General features: G+C 42.2%; 1 protein-coding gene across 7 annotated transcripts in view; it reads right to left on the bottom strand.

Moving 5' to 3' along the window:
• Positions 1-437: 437 nt before the first annotated feature.
• LOC124223254 (cilia- and flagella-associated protein 298) overlaps positions 438-14,870 on the bottom strand; it is a 40,391-nt gene continuing 25,958 nt past the window's right edge. The window contains exons 1-6 of one of the 7 annotated variants that reach the window (XM_046635046.2): positions 9,958-10,776; positions 9,496-9,844; positions 8,096-8,386; positions 7,800-7,993; positions 7,388-7,707; positions 438-4,125 (exon numbers count right to left, since the gene is read on the bottom strand). In XM_046635046.2, the coding sequence (XP_046491002.1) occupies positions 3,996-4,125; positions 7,388-7,707; positions 7,800-7,993; positions 8,096-8,386; positions 9,496-9,700 (1,140 nt within the window). In that variant the 5' untranslated portion in view covers positions 9,701-9,844; positions 9,958-10,776 and the 3' untranslated portion in view covers positions 438-3,995. Of the gene's footprint in view, positions 4,126-7,387; positions 7,708-7,799; positions 7,994-8,095; positions 8,387-9,495; positions 9,845-9,957; positions 10,777-14,870 lie in introns of those variants that run through there. The other 6 variants (XM_046635051.2, XM_046635047.2, XM_046635048.2 and 3 more) reach the window with 6 other exon arrangements.

Raw genomic sequence — 14,870 nt, 5'->3', positions numbered from 1 at the left:
TACTTTAATCGTTAATTACCAATCCCCAATTCCCGAACGCCTGAAAAGCTGGAAACTTTGAATTGACGCATAAAAGAGTGGGAAAAAAGAACTTATTAATGCAGACCGAGTGTAGGAAATAATCATTTGGTGAAAGCCTTGACAACATTTTATTATTTAACCGCAGAAAAAGCCAAGTATATTACATTTTCACACACTAAATTTAATCGGTATATATATATATATATATATATATATAATATATGTATGTGTATAATTGATTTTTTAACGGTCGAAATTTTATAATTAATAATTTACATAATAAATTGAGAACGTGTTGTACATAAATATAAATTCGCGATCATGCCGAAATGCATGTTGTTGTTTTACCTTTTCTTTTTCTTTTTGTTCTCAACGCGTAGGTACGTGCCAAATGGTACAAAAATTATTAATGAACGTTTGTTTTTTTTTTTTTTTTTTTTAAATTTTATTTTTTAATTTTAACTTTTTTTTTTGCATTTTCCGTAACACTCGACAACTCATTTTATTATTACATCGTGACCACAATATGTACGTATGTATGTATTTAGAGTATGAAACAATACCGTTTCCACTTGTAAATAATTATAATACATTTTCTGTTATTTTTTATTCATGTATAATTGCATTTGAGGTGCGTATAGATGAGATATAATAGTCGATTTGATTTATACAATATACATGTGAAATTCAATTCGTGTGTAATTAAAAATTATCCTTGTAATTAGAAAATCAATCAAAAACACGGCCGGAGCGGGTGGAAGGAACGATTTTGGTGTTTGCGCTTTTTTATAAATCTTAGTTTATATTACAATTTTTTTTTTTTGTTTTTTTCTTAAATTTTTCTCTTTCCATTTGTATATTTATTGTTACTTTTTTTCTCAATTCTGTCTTGTAGCCGCGCTGGTTGATAATGTTATATTTATGCCACTGTGAGAATAATTTGCTCGTAATCATTCATGTGGTGTATGTGTGTGTGTTCGTGCGCGTGCGCATTTGTAATTATCGCTGTTTATATTATTATTACTATTATTATTATTATTATTATTTCTCTCCATTTTATTACCTATAATGTATATTAATATTCCTTATCTATTATGATATTAACGTTTGAAGGTAGCGCCCATTTTAGTTAAATTGTTAGATTTTTTTTTTTAAAGCATTTCTGTGTTCGTATTTTTTTTTTTTATATTTATTTATTCATTTATTTCATTTTATTTTTTTTTAATTTTCTGGCGAAATTATTACCTTGCAAAGTAGCACAGATTATTAACAACAGCAACTATACAATATTAGACTTTTTTTTTTTTATCTACCTTTTTTTTCTTTAGCCCTTTGTGTCCTCAATTTTTTATGATCGTAATGTGTATTCTTATTTATATATAATTCCTTGCAGTGATTCAAAAATGCGATTATCTTCCTTATCTTTTTCTTAATGCTTTTCTTTCCCCCCTAATTTCGTTTTTCGCGTAGATATACATTTCGTTAATAATATAATATATTGCTCCCGTCTGAAATCCCTCATACAATTATTATTTTTAAACGATCCGCATTACCAACTTCGGCATATATGACGTGTTGGTTAATTTATTTTTTCAATTTTTTTATTTTCTCCATTACTTTTACGTTTAAATTATAATACTTATACAATATTCTCTTCTTTTTTTTTTCATTCGCTCCGTCTTTAAGTATTTATTATTGTAGATCACAGACAACTTGTTCTTAATTCATAAAAACAATTCACTTATTTCCCGTAGCTTAATAATAACGTATAATTATATATTATTTATTGTATGGCTTACACAAGATTACTTTTATTGAAAATGCAACATCTTACGCGCGTATGTTTATCTTAGAAGATTATTTTTAATTTTTTTTGTTTTTTCTTTTTCAGTTTTACTTTTACAAACTATCGATTATTAGTAGCGTGTGCTGGGTGGTATCGGTATGTTTTTGTGTGCAAGTCGTGTTTTGAGCTGTTTTAAAAAAAAAATATGTATTTCGACAATTCACATCTTGATAAGTTTTTGTATAACTTTATCGATTAGCACAGAAAGCAGAATTGCGTTGATTCCTTTTGCGTACAAATTCGTTTCTTGAAATAAAAAAAGAAAAAAAAAGTGACCTGCTTTTTAATAAATCGAAAAACAGAACCAAAATATATCATAATGTAATTACAAAAAGAAAGAGAATAAGAACTGAAAACTGTCACTTTTATAAACTAATCCTCGTGTCGTAGTCGTGTCTATATGTAGGTATAATTTAATAATTGGTGTTGTACGTTTGTTTTCCGGTGGCCAGAATTTGTGTAACGATGCACAGTGAGTGGTGCGGATATCTCGTAACGCGTTCACACAGCAAGCGAAGTATACGTTTTTTTTTTGTTTAAAATTTATCAATTATAGTACGTAGTAATTTTTCTTTTTCTTTTTTCTTTTCTCAACTAATTATGCGTACTTTAAATTATGTTCTCGATACTTAATTAATTATATGCGACGTTATCCGTTTTACTTATTCATGCAAATGCGTTATTTAGTATACAGTATTATCATAACTATATAATACAATGCGTAATGTGGTGGTGTTGAAGATCATCAAGTTTCTTTACTTACATAATCGTTAATTGAATATTTTGATCAAACGGGGTAAATCAAAGCACGATGACTTTTTTTCCTTGTATATTTTTTTCTTCGTTTTATCACCACCACCACCAACACGTGTGTAGTAATGCTTGTTTAATTTCATAATCTACGCGTGTACCGATGGTTATTCGTGAAGAAACGTATGAAAAAAAAAACCATCGGCAATACAAAGAATAATTATCCTGCACGTGTTTTTTTCATTGAATACAATATATGGTTTTAATTAACGCGCGGTATATGGCAGATGATTATTGATTAATCAGTTAATTTAATTATTTTAAAAGGCGGCGATCAGCAGAACGGGAAATGTACATCAACGCTTTAGCGTTGAGTGTGACGGATATTTATACATGTTAAAATAGTTACACAACAGTCGTACAGACGCGTTTGATCGAAAAAGTTTCATCCTTGTTTCGTTTTTTGTTGTGATTTTTTTTCTTCTTTTTCTTCAGTGTCAATCAAAACAGGCAGTGATAAGAGAGAAAGAGAAGTTAATCGTCTGTTACAGGCGTGCAATCAGTTGATGAATATTTCTGCGAGATTTTGGTTTAGCCATGGTGTGTGGTAGGATTTCTGTTCTCAAATATTAATAGATATAATCAAGTAAAATATAATTGCATAGGTACCACAGCTCCGTTTTCTCGTTTAGCATTATTATACGGCAAACTTATGTAGCACCACAGTCTCAGTTTAGAATTATGTAATAATCTTCAATCAACCAATCAATTCATCATCATCATCATTATTATTATTATTATTATTATTACTATTATTATTATTATTATGCATCAAGGTAATAAAATTCCCTAATTTTTATTTATATGCGTATATATTTTGTTATCGTTATTATTTGTATGTTCGTATGAATATCGTCGATTTTATTACGTCAGTTATGTGCTGGCATATTTTGCGCAAAAATAAAATTGTAGCAATAAGAATCACACTCTGCGGTGTTGCTTAGTCTTTTCTTTTTTATTTTTTCTTTATTTTAGTATTTCGACAAGTGTGGTTGGTTGGATTACGTGTTCGGGTGATCGATACTCGAGGCGGTCGCGGCTAGTACGTGTAATGATTTATTTTCCGGCCAATTCCTTAGCTCCGTGTGAAATGCAAATAGTAATATAATTTATTTTCGTTATTCGTATTGCTCCGTTTGCCGTTCTATACGCGCACGTCAATTATGCTGATAATTATTAATTTTTTTTTTTTTCTCTTCTGAATCATCTTATTATTTAGATAGAATTTGTATAAATTAATTCATTCACTTCTCCGCATATGCAATTTAATATTATCATGTTTCTTCTCTTAAGGATACTCAACCGCGTATCTTTGGGCTTAGTGGGGCTTCCACGAAATGTTATTCAGACCTTGGAAATGACGTTTCAAACTGCCGCCATCGGCCCAGGTGGAGTTGAGATACTCGTCGTCATCGTCTTGCTCAAGTTTCTGAAAATAAACGAAATCACTTCATCAGGGAGTTAGAAGGCGCCGTTGAATCGGTCAGTCACAAATAATATAACTTTTTATTTTTCCACGCGGTATGCAAAATGTATTTTATATCGACAGTGTCGCATTTTGGGTAACTACGCCTACACGGTATGTGTTTCGTATGCACAGGCACGCCGCAACCGCAAATATCCGGTTGCGCGCAGCCGCGTTTCGTTGGCTCGCATTTGCTGGCGCCTCGCGGTCTGGCCATAACCGTGCCTGCACTACTAGTTTTGTCGTAATGAAGGCGAGGGGTCTTCTCGTGGCGTCTCGCTGCCTACGGAAGGCCCCTGAACCTCTCGCACGGATTTACCCACGACGTCGAAATCTACGGAATATTATTATTCCCGGTGGAATTGTAACCGGCAGACCCGACGGTAAATTTCACTAATTGTAAATGAGCGTGTGACGTACTTTCGACTTTCTTAATTCACGATGATCGATTACCTCTATTTATGTCTATAATCGAGAAACCTCGAGTATACCTCCAGAAACGGGGTACTTGCGAATGTATGACGAAATTATAGGTATGCCTGAATACCTGGCCTCACGATATTTCGCCGTCGGCAATTCGCATTGCCGATTTATCAAGCTACTAACCGCTGTTATTTGCTTTTGCACGTGTGCGTGTATAGCTGAATTATCATGAGACAGCTAATCGACGTCGTGCGTACATGTATAATCGAGATTCTAACGGGCAGCTAAATCCAGCGACTGAATTATCGAAAACCACCCACCTACCCTATCAATTAACTCTTCGGAGCCAAGCCATAAACAAATTTGGTTTTAATTAGTTTTTACGTTGTTAACAAGCGTCCAATTACTAGCAATGAATAGAATCAGGAAAATAGATACGCAGAATGACCGAGTCTCTGTTTTCCCCGTTTGCGTCAACGTTGTTCCGCGCATCCACCGCTGCTCATTAATCGCTGACAATTTGCAAAATTCATTTACCCGCGTCATTGGAGTGACCGACTGTTCCGCAACGGTTGTAGGGTATAAGTTACTGCAAGGTACAGTCACTCCGGGTTTCAGGGCGGCTGCTAGTCGGGGGGATGAATCGATGCCTGCGTCCTTTCCTCGCCGCGGAAGCTTTTCTCACGCATATCGCGGCACTTTCAACCTTCGACGTCGCACGCAACCTAGAGAACCTTATTGCACCGTGCGTACGTAATCTTTACGCGCGTATACCCTCGGTCTTCCACCCTGCACTCAGTTCTGCGTCCACGAGTTATCGTGGTGGAAATGTGCTTTTATATAACGCGAGAATGTTCTACGCGTTTCTTCATGCGTGATTTTCGTGCACAAGGTATACGTTTCTATGACTGTATAGTGATTCTGCGAGCGCGCATGTGCGGAGTACCGAAAATACCACTTTCAAGTCCTGCGCGCATGCGCTGTCGCGAACAAATATGACTACGCGATCCTAACCTCAATCTCGTGCTTCTTGAAAAAACGCGTACCATACTCTCGTATAAAGAATCGTGTGCAGCGAGGAGGCAACGGTCTTTTCGCCTCGCGTATTCGCAATATTCGCAGTAGTAATACAAGACCGGTTCTGAACACAGATTCTTTTACCGACATTGGGAGTGTCGGTGAGATGTCGGTAGAGGATCTGTATCCAAAACCGGTTTTGTATTTCTATTCACAAGCATGCTCTCGCCTTCGACTCTTATTTGCAAATTTAAACACGGCGCGAAAAGAGCGTGTTTGCCTCCTCGTTGCACAATGTAGCACTTCCGTCGTTCTCGACACGTACATCGAGGCCGGATGACTCGCTGGTTCTTTATTTCTGCCTCTCCAGCTCCTCGGGGAGGGGCAGGGGGATGTCCGCTCGACTTCTCCCGATACCCCGACCAAAGCGAATGTTGTTTTTCTTCCGGCAGCGAATACAGCCCTAGCTGTCTCTTCGCGGATAGCTATACACTATTCTCTCCATACAAAGCGGCTACGAGCTCGTGAACGATACGGATGGGGTGGATGACGGCGGTTTATATGATCTAGCGGAACGGATAGAGTCAGACTAGAGACGAATTTCTGCAGACTGTGCGGCGCCGTACCGCCAGAGGCAAACAACGATCGGGGGTGGAGAGCTTGCGGGCTACTTCGGATAACCCGAATTTACTAACGACATCTGGAGCCGGACCAATTCGTTCTTCGTCGACTAATCACCCTGCACTCTGCGCAGCATTTCAAGTCTTCCGTTTATGATCTCCCGATGATGCACGTAGCAGGTTCAGTTTTTATCGTTACGCACACCAGTTTCTGACTGGAAATAAATTTTCTCCGTTTCTGCACTGTCTACGTTCGTATGCAAATCCCGGGAAATATGTATTATGCGCGTATTTATATTCGAAATTTATACCGGCGTATTGGAAAGCCGCAATTTTCTGAAAGTAGGTACACCGCGCGATACGCTTTGTGTAATAGCTTTCGATTCGAACGGCCCTTTGCACGAGAGAGAAAAAGCGACGGGACGACCTCGAAGAGAAATAGATTTTCAACCCGTGCATCTGCACCGTTCTGTCTATACCTTCTATATTTAGAAAATGTCGATTCCATTAACCAATTCAATAAATGTCACCTGCCTCGCTTATGCAACGTACACGTTTCTAAATAGTTGCTGGAGGGCTTCGTGATGTATAGACTTTGAAAAAATACGAATTTCATTCTTCTGGAGATTTTATTTCCACTCGATAATACAAGCTGATTTTTATTCGTACCGTCTTGTAGATATAGAGCGAAAGCTCGTTTTGTCTCGCAGTTAACGACGGCCGGGCTTGAGAAGAAGCCTTTGAAATTACGACGAGTTGAAAAATCGAAGCTCGCGCTAGGAAACCCCCGAAGTGTTTTGCTTTCACGAAACATTGTCAACGTAGAGCTTACCAGGCAAGCTCGTACCTAATCTCACGGTGCGGTATGTTTTTTTCTCGTCCCCGTCCCGCACCTCCGTCTGTCTACCTATACGACATTAATCTTACGTATCCCTAGGAAACGATCAATCACCCTTATTCTCCGACCCACTCGAACGGAGAGTTCGCCACAGTTATTTATAGCCCAAAGACAAGTGATGGAAAAGCAGAAAAACCTGACTGAATTTAATAAGAAGATGATCAGAGAAAATAGTTGGTACGATTTTTCATTGTTACATTGGCAGTTGGTCGACGTTTGGGATCGATAAGCATCCTGACTGCTTCGGTCGGCTACTACGAGGGAAATAGCATTTGGTCTTCGCTTACCCTTGGACGGAAAGTGAATTTGGTATTCCATCAAGACTTTCCCTACTGATGTCGTCGGCCATCGCGACCTTCAACTGATGCCCAAAGCTAGCCAAGTCTTCTCTGAAGGCCTCGCTACCGGGCGTCAACGCTCCGCTGGTCGGCGGCAAGGGGGTCGCGTTGCTTCCGTCGACGTCGATGCCCTCGTCGACCTCCTCGCGGTCGACCAGGACCTCCTCCTCTTCGTTGTAAATTTTGAAGTAGGCGATGGTGAGATAAATCACCGACACAATGAAGGATGGAATCGGAATGGCCATCGCGTAGACGAGGTTCATGCGGACCTGGTGCATCGTTATCGTGTGGTTAGGAGGCGTTCGAAGAAGACCCCCAAGGGGTAGGTGGGGAGCGTAATAATCGTGTCTCGTATAGTGACCTGCCACATGTCCAAGTCGCTGATGACGATGCCGGGGTCGACCTTCGAGTAGTAACAGCTAAAATTGTGCCCTATGATCGTGTATTGCTTGTAGAAAACGCTGCAGTTGAGCATCGGCGGATAGCCGCATCCCTTGACGTTCGGGAATAGCTTCGCCCCGGTGAAGTACCACTCCGAGTCGTTGCCCATCAGACCTACGGAGCCGAAGACGGTGTTCGTCAGTGACCGGTACCGAACCGGAAGCCGGTCGCGCGATTAGCACAGATCGTACCGTTTCACCTGCATCAACGATATACCTGTCGGGTAGGGCTTGGCCAACTCAAAATCATTCTCCTCTCCGAAATCCTCGTTCACCTCTTCGGCGTAGTCGTACTCCCTCAAGGCCCGTGAACGTCGCGAACGAGCAACGTTCGCCTCTTCGTCGCCCTCGACACCTCCTCCCGCCCTGCCCTCCTCGACTAGTCGCGAATCCTCAAGTTCCGACGTACCGTTCACCGGGAGCTTGTAGTTGACCCGTATTTGCGTACAATCGTACAACTCTTTGGTACAACCTTCTCTGCACGATGTCCACGAGCAGTTACGAGTACCTGAAGCGTGCGTGAGAGGATGATAGCGACGACCTTCCTACTTTCATGCGGTTTATCATCGGACACACAGAACACACAGACAACCATCAGGCAATTTACAAGGGACAGCGAGGAACCCTGCAGTGATGGATCAACTTTTATGCGGCCATTGAGAAAAGACACGGACAATTAACAGTGGTTCCCGGTTCTACGAGGCTAACGCCGGATGCACGCTTGCCAAACTAACGAAATCCTTCGGGACACTTGCCAGGATAAAATCACGGAGATAGGCTAATAAACTAAAAACTACTTCTGATCTTCCGAGGGAGAATAAAAACAAACCGGGAGAAGAAGTAGATGGAAAATAAGATTAATAAAAAAAGCGTCGCACGAAACTCGGTCACACGGAATCACCGACCATTCGCGAGGGAAATTGGATCCAAGTGTTATTGCGCGTGTTACAAAAGCTTGTGTGAAAAATTCTCTGACTTATTCCTGTTGGCTACTGTTCACCAGTTCTTAGTGTTTCCCTTCCCGCGTCGTCCTGTAAAACGCGCGATTACTCGACCGCGGAACAATAACGGACGACGTTGAAATTCCGACTAAAGAACGACAGGCGAATTAACGCTTGTACGCGAAGGGCAGTTACCAGCACATACCGGACAGGGACGATAAGAAAAAAATTTACATCCGTACCGTGGTGACTATCTACGCAGTATTTTCGCTTTCGGATTTACAGTTGGCCACGACATTAGCTGCGGTACAAGAATTATGGCTGTCTAGGCATGCAGGTACGTAACGGATACCAAACAATGCGACAAACGTGCTGGGAATTTTGTAGTTTGGATAGCGAATAACAAGGAGATTGAGGGAAGGCGGAGGCAATTATGTATACAGAACGACGGAGCGGTGCAGTAAAGCGTCCGGGAGTTGGGTATAGTGTTTCGTTGCGCAGTTGTTAACAAAGACAAACTTCCGTTCAATTACGAGGACGAGAACGACAATGACAACGATCCTATGATAGCGCGAGAAGGCCGGCGTGGCAATGTGGGAGTGAGTGGGTATGTGCGATACGTGGAGTACGTGAAAGACGAAACGTGGAAACATCGCTGCGACGGCTTAGCCTTCACCTCTTCGTGACTCCACGTCGATGGTGACACACTCGGCGGGCTGTGTTTCGAACTGCATGAAGATGGTCGTGAAGGCAGGGTCGATCACGAATGGGACCAAGAAGAGGAAGGCGAAGAGGCTGAAGGTGCCGAGGAGAATGAAGAACGCGGTCGTGTAGAACAGTAGCTTCTGGAGGAACGTTTGGTTCTCCTTGTCATCCGCCATTTTGGAGAACCGATCCCGTTCGCGATGTGTTGTTTTTTACAATCAATTTTTTCTCCTGACTTTCTTCGATCCTTATGAGCTGTTGCCGGTTGCTTTCAAACGACGGAATGTAGATCTTGAGGTAGACGAGGCTAAAAATTTATTCTACACACATCGGTTAGCCTCGCTTCAGAGGGTCAAAGTTACCAGAGCCTGCATATTATATCGTTTGTCAAAAAAAAAAAAAAAAGAAAGTTCTTCTTTGACACTACAATTACCTCTCGATCAATTGCAAAATCCAATTCTACAACGGCGATTTGTTTCATTACCGAAATGAATTGTTACGGATGTACGGATTCATCGAGCATTTACTCCGGCTTAGTCTCATGGCTGGAGGGATCTCTTATGCTTGTTTTACGAAAAGTAACCCAAGTAAAAATAAAATAAAACACGAAGGAAAAGAAAAAAAAAAGGAAAGAAAAATATATCTAGCGTTGGGGATTCATTCGGTGCTGGCGGATTGACCAGGGCTCGATTAAAAAAACAAAAAAAAAAAAAAAAAAACGAATCAACGGTGACGCGGTGGTAACTAAACCCCCTACAGCGAGGTACCGTCGGGGCTGCACGGTGCCCCCTTTTTAAGCCCTCTCATCCTCTGGTCAAGGCCTTCGTATCCCGGACACTTCTTCCTTGACTCCTTGTTATTTTCTCCTCCTCTCCCCTTTTCCGGGCGCTTTCGGAAGCGGTGAACAGGCGGGAGTCGAGGGGCACTATTTTACCACATCGGCAATCACTGTCCACATTATTTGATACGTTCGATTGATTTCGATTAAAAATACTAGTCCGTTCGACGGGTCGAGTCAACGCCGGTGTGCAGCAGCCCGATCGCTGTGCAGGTCGATTATCTCACGACATGTGTATTGTATGAAAAATATAACAACAATGGTAACAAGAACGATTTCTGCTCGGCGGAGAGTTGCGTGCCAGTCAAGGATTACGTGTGTACGTATGGTTTATTTTTCTAATGAGGGGGTAACCTCGAGTGGAGGATAGCACCCTGCTACGTAATCCTTGGTGCGGCGGCTGACGCCGGGCTACTGCAGGCTTCGGGCTTCGGGCTTTGGGGCGAGCTTACTTTCAACCCGACCCCAGCGCCGCGACGGCATCTGGTGGCATCGACCGCCGCGTCCAGGGCGTCCCCCGTGCAAGCTCAAAACCACCCTTGCTCGCACCCCCTCCTATCGCTATTTATTATTCATTCAAAACGAGTTGCCCGTCTCAGGATACGTAACTCACGTTCCACCCCTTTTCCTAACTTTTTCGGTATATGTCTCTGGGAAAAAAAAGGGGGAAAAATACCCCTGTCCTTATTAGTTATTAAAAGAACGAGAAGCCAAAATGCAACGGCGTAAAGATCCCTTTGCTGTAACGGTAAACAGATATCGTGCCAAGGGCTTGACGATTTTCATCGTTCAACAGCCCATCGCGGACGAGGAGAAGCGCCTCTTGGCCAATCTCCGATTTATCGATAAGTGAAAAGCTTTTGCCGCGGGGTTCCCGGGTCTCTGTGAAGAGGAGCACACGGAGGCAATGAGTAGATTATAACTTTGACGTATACACGTCCACTCAGTCGTGGGGGGGGGGGGGGGGGGGGGGTGTAACGGAATGTTCTCGAATCAGAAGGGGTTTCGTGCTTTGGAACAAAGAGCACTTTACAATCTTGAGTCTCAACTCAGTCGGCGAAAGAGAGAGGCTCGAGAGAAATTGGCGTCAACAATGATACTGCGCCTTCTACCGCTAACAAACCCTCGACTCGCTCTCTTCAGTTTCAGTCTCACTGCAACCGGAAGACAATGACTTTGATCAGACGTAACGAAAACTCAACACGGATCGTCGCGTTTAGTCGGCTCGTCGTTGTTTCAAAGAGCTTACAGCGAGAAATCTGACGAGACAAACGAAACGGAAGATGATTCATGTCGGGTGTCTTCTACCGTTACCCTACAGGGGTGAATTTCCTCCTAACTAATTGGATGAATTTACAGATGCGAAACCAGAGGCCAGGCCGGAGGATCCTCTTGCAGTCTTCGTCTAATAGGCGAATAACAAATTCTCGACATTCCGTAAAGCTCGGAGCTTTTTCCCTGCGGCGATGGTCGGCTTCGTATACTCTCAGGCGAGGAGCGGAAGCTGAGTGTTGACTCGGAAGTAAAGAATGCAGAATTATCCCCAAAGCCAAAGATACTCCACTCCATTCGGACATCGTTGAAGCTTCTTTCCTGGTTCTGGTTGGTTATTGCCTTCGCTCTTTCCGCAATCAGCAACGACGAGACATTAAAATTTTTGCCCTGTCCGCAGATGTCAAGCGAAGCTTCTCGACTCAAATTCCGGAATCCTGACACCCGTAAAGGACGTTAGTTCAAGCTTTGCCTCCTTGCTCAAATGAACCCTAATGAAAGCTCTGATTTCCCGACGTCTGGTTCGCTATTATAATCGAATTTGCCAGGCGCAGGGTGAGTTTCTCCTCCCTGTATAACAACCTTGTTCCTGTCCGACGGAATATAATTCACTGTTCGACGTATCGCTAGCGACTACCTTTCATCTTGCTTATACTCAGGGCGAAATCTCCACTTATAAATTCGAGTTGAACACGTAATTTACAGTGGCCGACGGTGAGAGGTTGACCTTAAGCAATTTCTGGTGTTGTTCCAAGAAGAGATATGCGAGTGAATCGGCGTTGGCTTTAAGCCAGTCAACCAAAATGTGGGCCAAATGCTTTTCCACCCCAACCGACCGATCCCAACGCCTTTTCCCCTCTCGTTGTTAACCGGTTTAATTGCAAGTACCAAGCCGGAGCAAACGGAAAAATTAGTTTACGCTTAGGTGATTATCGAGTCGTTTAACCTCCATCGAATTGTTTTTTCTTCTTCGCTCGTTCTATCCTTTTCTTTATATACCGAACGATCTGCGGATCAATCGTCGTTGTGTACGAATTATTTGGGTCAAATATGTATACAGTGATGCGGATAATTTAAACGAATACCTATGTTCGTCCGCAGTCGGAAAGTGACAGGTTCTGATAAGGTCTTCGTTAATAATTTACCGAGTCTTTACGTGGTAGCTTCCGTCAAAAATTGGGTCAAACTTTTATCTTCTCATTGCGAACAACCTATCTGTCTATTATTATTTCGCGAAAACAAATCGCAGGGTTATGTTTCGATTCGTCAGGACTCTGGCGATGAAACGAGAATTCTCTTCTCATTGGTCAGAGGTAAGCTTTAATTTCACCAAAAGCAAAGATCACATCCCGTCCCCTCGGTCGCGAGCATTGAAAGGGAGCAAGTTTTTCCCGTCAGAAATTCTTCTCTTCTCGTTTATCCGCGGTATCGTCGATATTGGAAATATCCGTCTGATATTTATGACTCACACACCGATACCTGCAGCCCTGCCTCTTCTTTATTCGGCCGGGAATTTATTCCAAGTATACACCGTCGATAGCGTGTCGAGCCAGACAACCAGGTTCGAGAAACAAGCGCCAAAGATGCGGCATGATTTACGCTCAATCGTCGCAACTTTCAAACTTTTCGCTTTCGCGTACGCGTTACTTGAAATCATAAATCGGCTAATTACGAGGCTTATTAAACTTATATCAACCCGTGGATCGGTTTATTAAAAGTCTCGAGTAGCCCGCGGGAAGTGATTGGATTTTCCTATCTCCCGATGAGGCACAAAGTGCACGGGGATGGAGAACAATGCCGATGAAAGGCACGAAGCGTGCAGGGCAGAATGTCGGATTACGTAACAATAGCGGAGGTGCTGCCGGGTTTAATAGCACCAGGAAATCCCATTTCCCGATTCCCATTCACCACCAGAATCCGACAATGTGTATATTTTTTTTTTTCTCATCCTCTTCCGCCAACTTCCCAGCGGATCCTGTGTCGGGACACATCGCGCATCGCCCGTCGACGTGTGTAAAGTAGGAGGCGTGCACGTACACACATCGGAAACCCCGAACCCGGGGGTCGGGATTAGGCAGGTATTGGAGTCGGGGAAACATTGGCACTGCATTTGTCGTAGTGACAGGTGTATTGATTTTATACTGCAATACGGCAACCCCCAGCTGGCGCTTCGGTTGCTCCAGGTTACCGCCATATTTGTTGCTCTTACGGGAGCTTTTCGCTACTGTGTGTGCAAACGCGAGCTTTTTCCAGGACTAAAACCTGCCCTCGGTGTCTGGCGCCTTGACGTGAGTAAAACAATTGATAATACGATTACACGTTGTTGCTACGTCGTTTTTCACACTTTTTTACACATTGCCAATTCATTTTACTCCCTATTTCTCTGACTGGTGCCACAAGATGATTTCACCACTGAAAACTCATACACGGATCATTCGTCCGTGATCGCGGACTCTGTGCAATTTTCGTGTGTACGAATATGTCAGAATTTTGACAGGTGGTCGCTGTCATTGATACGTGAACGTGTTTAACCAACTTTATTGGTTTCACAAAATTCTTCGTCTGTCATGAAGAAAATTTAATTTCAACGTTTCGACGATAGTTTCGTAACGAGCTTACTCGAAAGAAAATCTCACGTGGTTTATAATCTTCGTCATCTCCCGGCTGATTAATATTCCCACGCTCAAATTTTCTACCCGAAAAAGTTCCTCGGTGAAAATTATAAAAAAATTTTGGGTATTTTTAGAGCCTTCTTTATTTGCCTAGAATTTTTCGACTCGCGAATAATAATAGTAATTTTTATGTTCATTACTTCGATGTCAGTGACACTTGCCAAAATATTGCACATCAGTCTTCAATTATTCAAGGGAAGAAATACACCCTGAATTCCTTAACTCTCCAGTCCTACGGCTGTTTACGCGTGTGTGCGTGGGTGAATACTAGCTCGATTTTATTCATTGCGGGTTAGAACGGTATACGCATAAAGTTACGTAGGTCACGAGACCGATCGATCGTCCCTTAACCCGCTCGAATCGCACGGAAGAAAGTTTATTCCTTGCACAATAAGGTGCTCGAAATTTTGAGTGAAACTTACATTTTTCCGCGACAAAGCTATTCCCGAACGGTGATAATAATGCGCTATAAATTGATTAGCGAATATTAAAATCGGGTTTAACAGCACATGTGTGATTATTGAAAATTACGCAATGAAGAATTCACACCTTTTATACGTGTGA

This window comes from Neodiprion pinetum, chromosome 7 (genome assembly GCF_021155775.2).
Source record: "Neodiprion pinetum isolate iyNeoPine1 chromosome 7, iyNeoPine1.2, whole genome shotgun sequence".
NCBI lineage: Eukaryota > Metazoa > Arthropoda > Insecta > Hymenoptera > Diprionidae > Neodiprion > Neodiprion pinetum.
The sequence above is the reverse complement of the archived record's forward strand: the minus strand, read 5'-3'. Positions and strand labels throughout refer to the sequence as shown.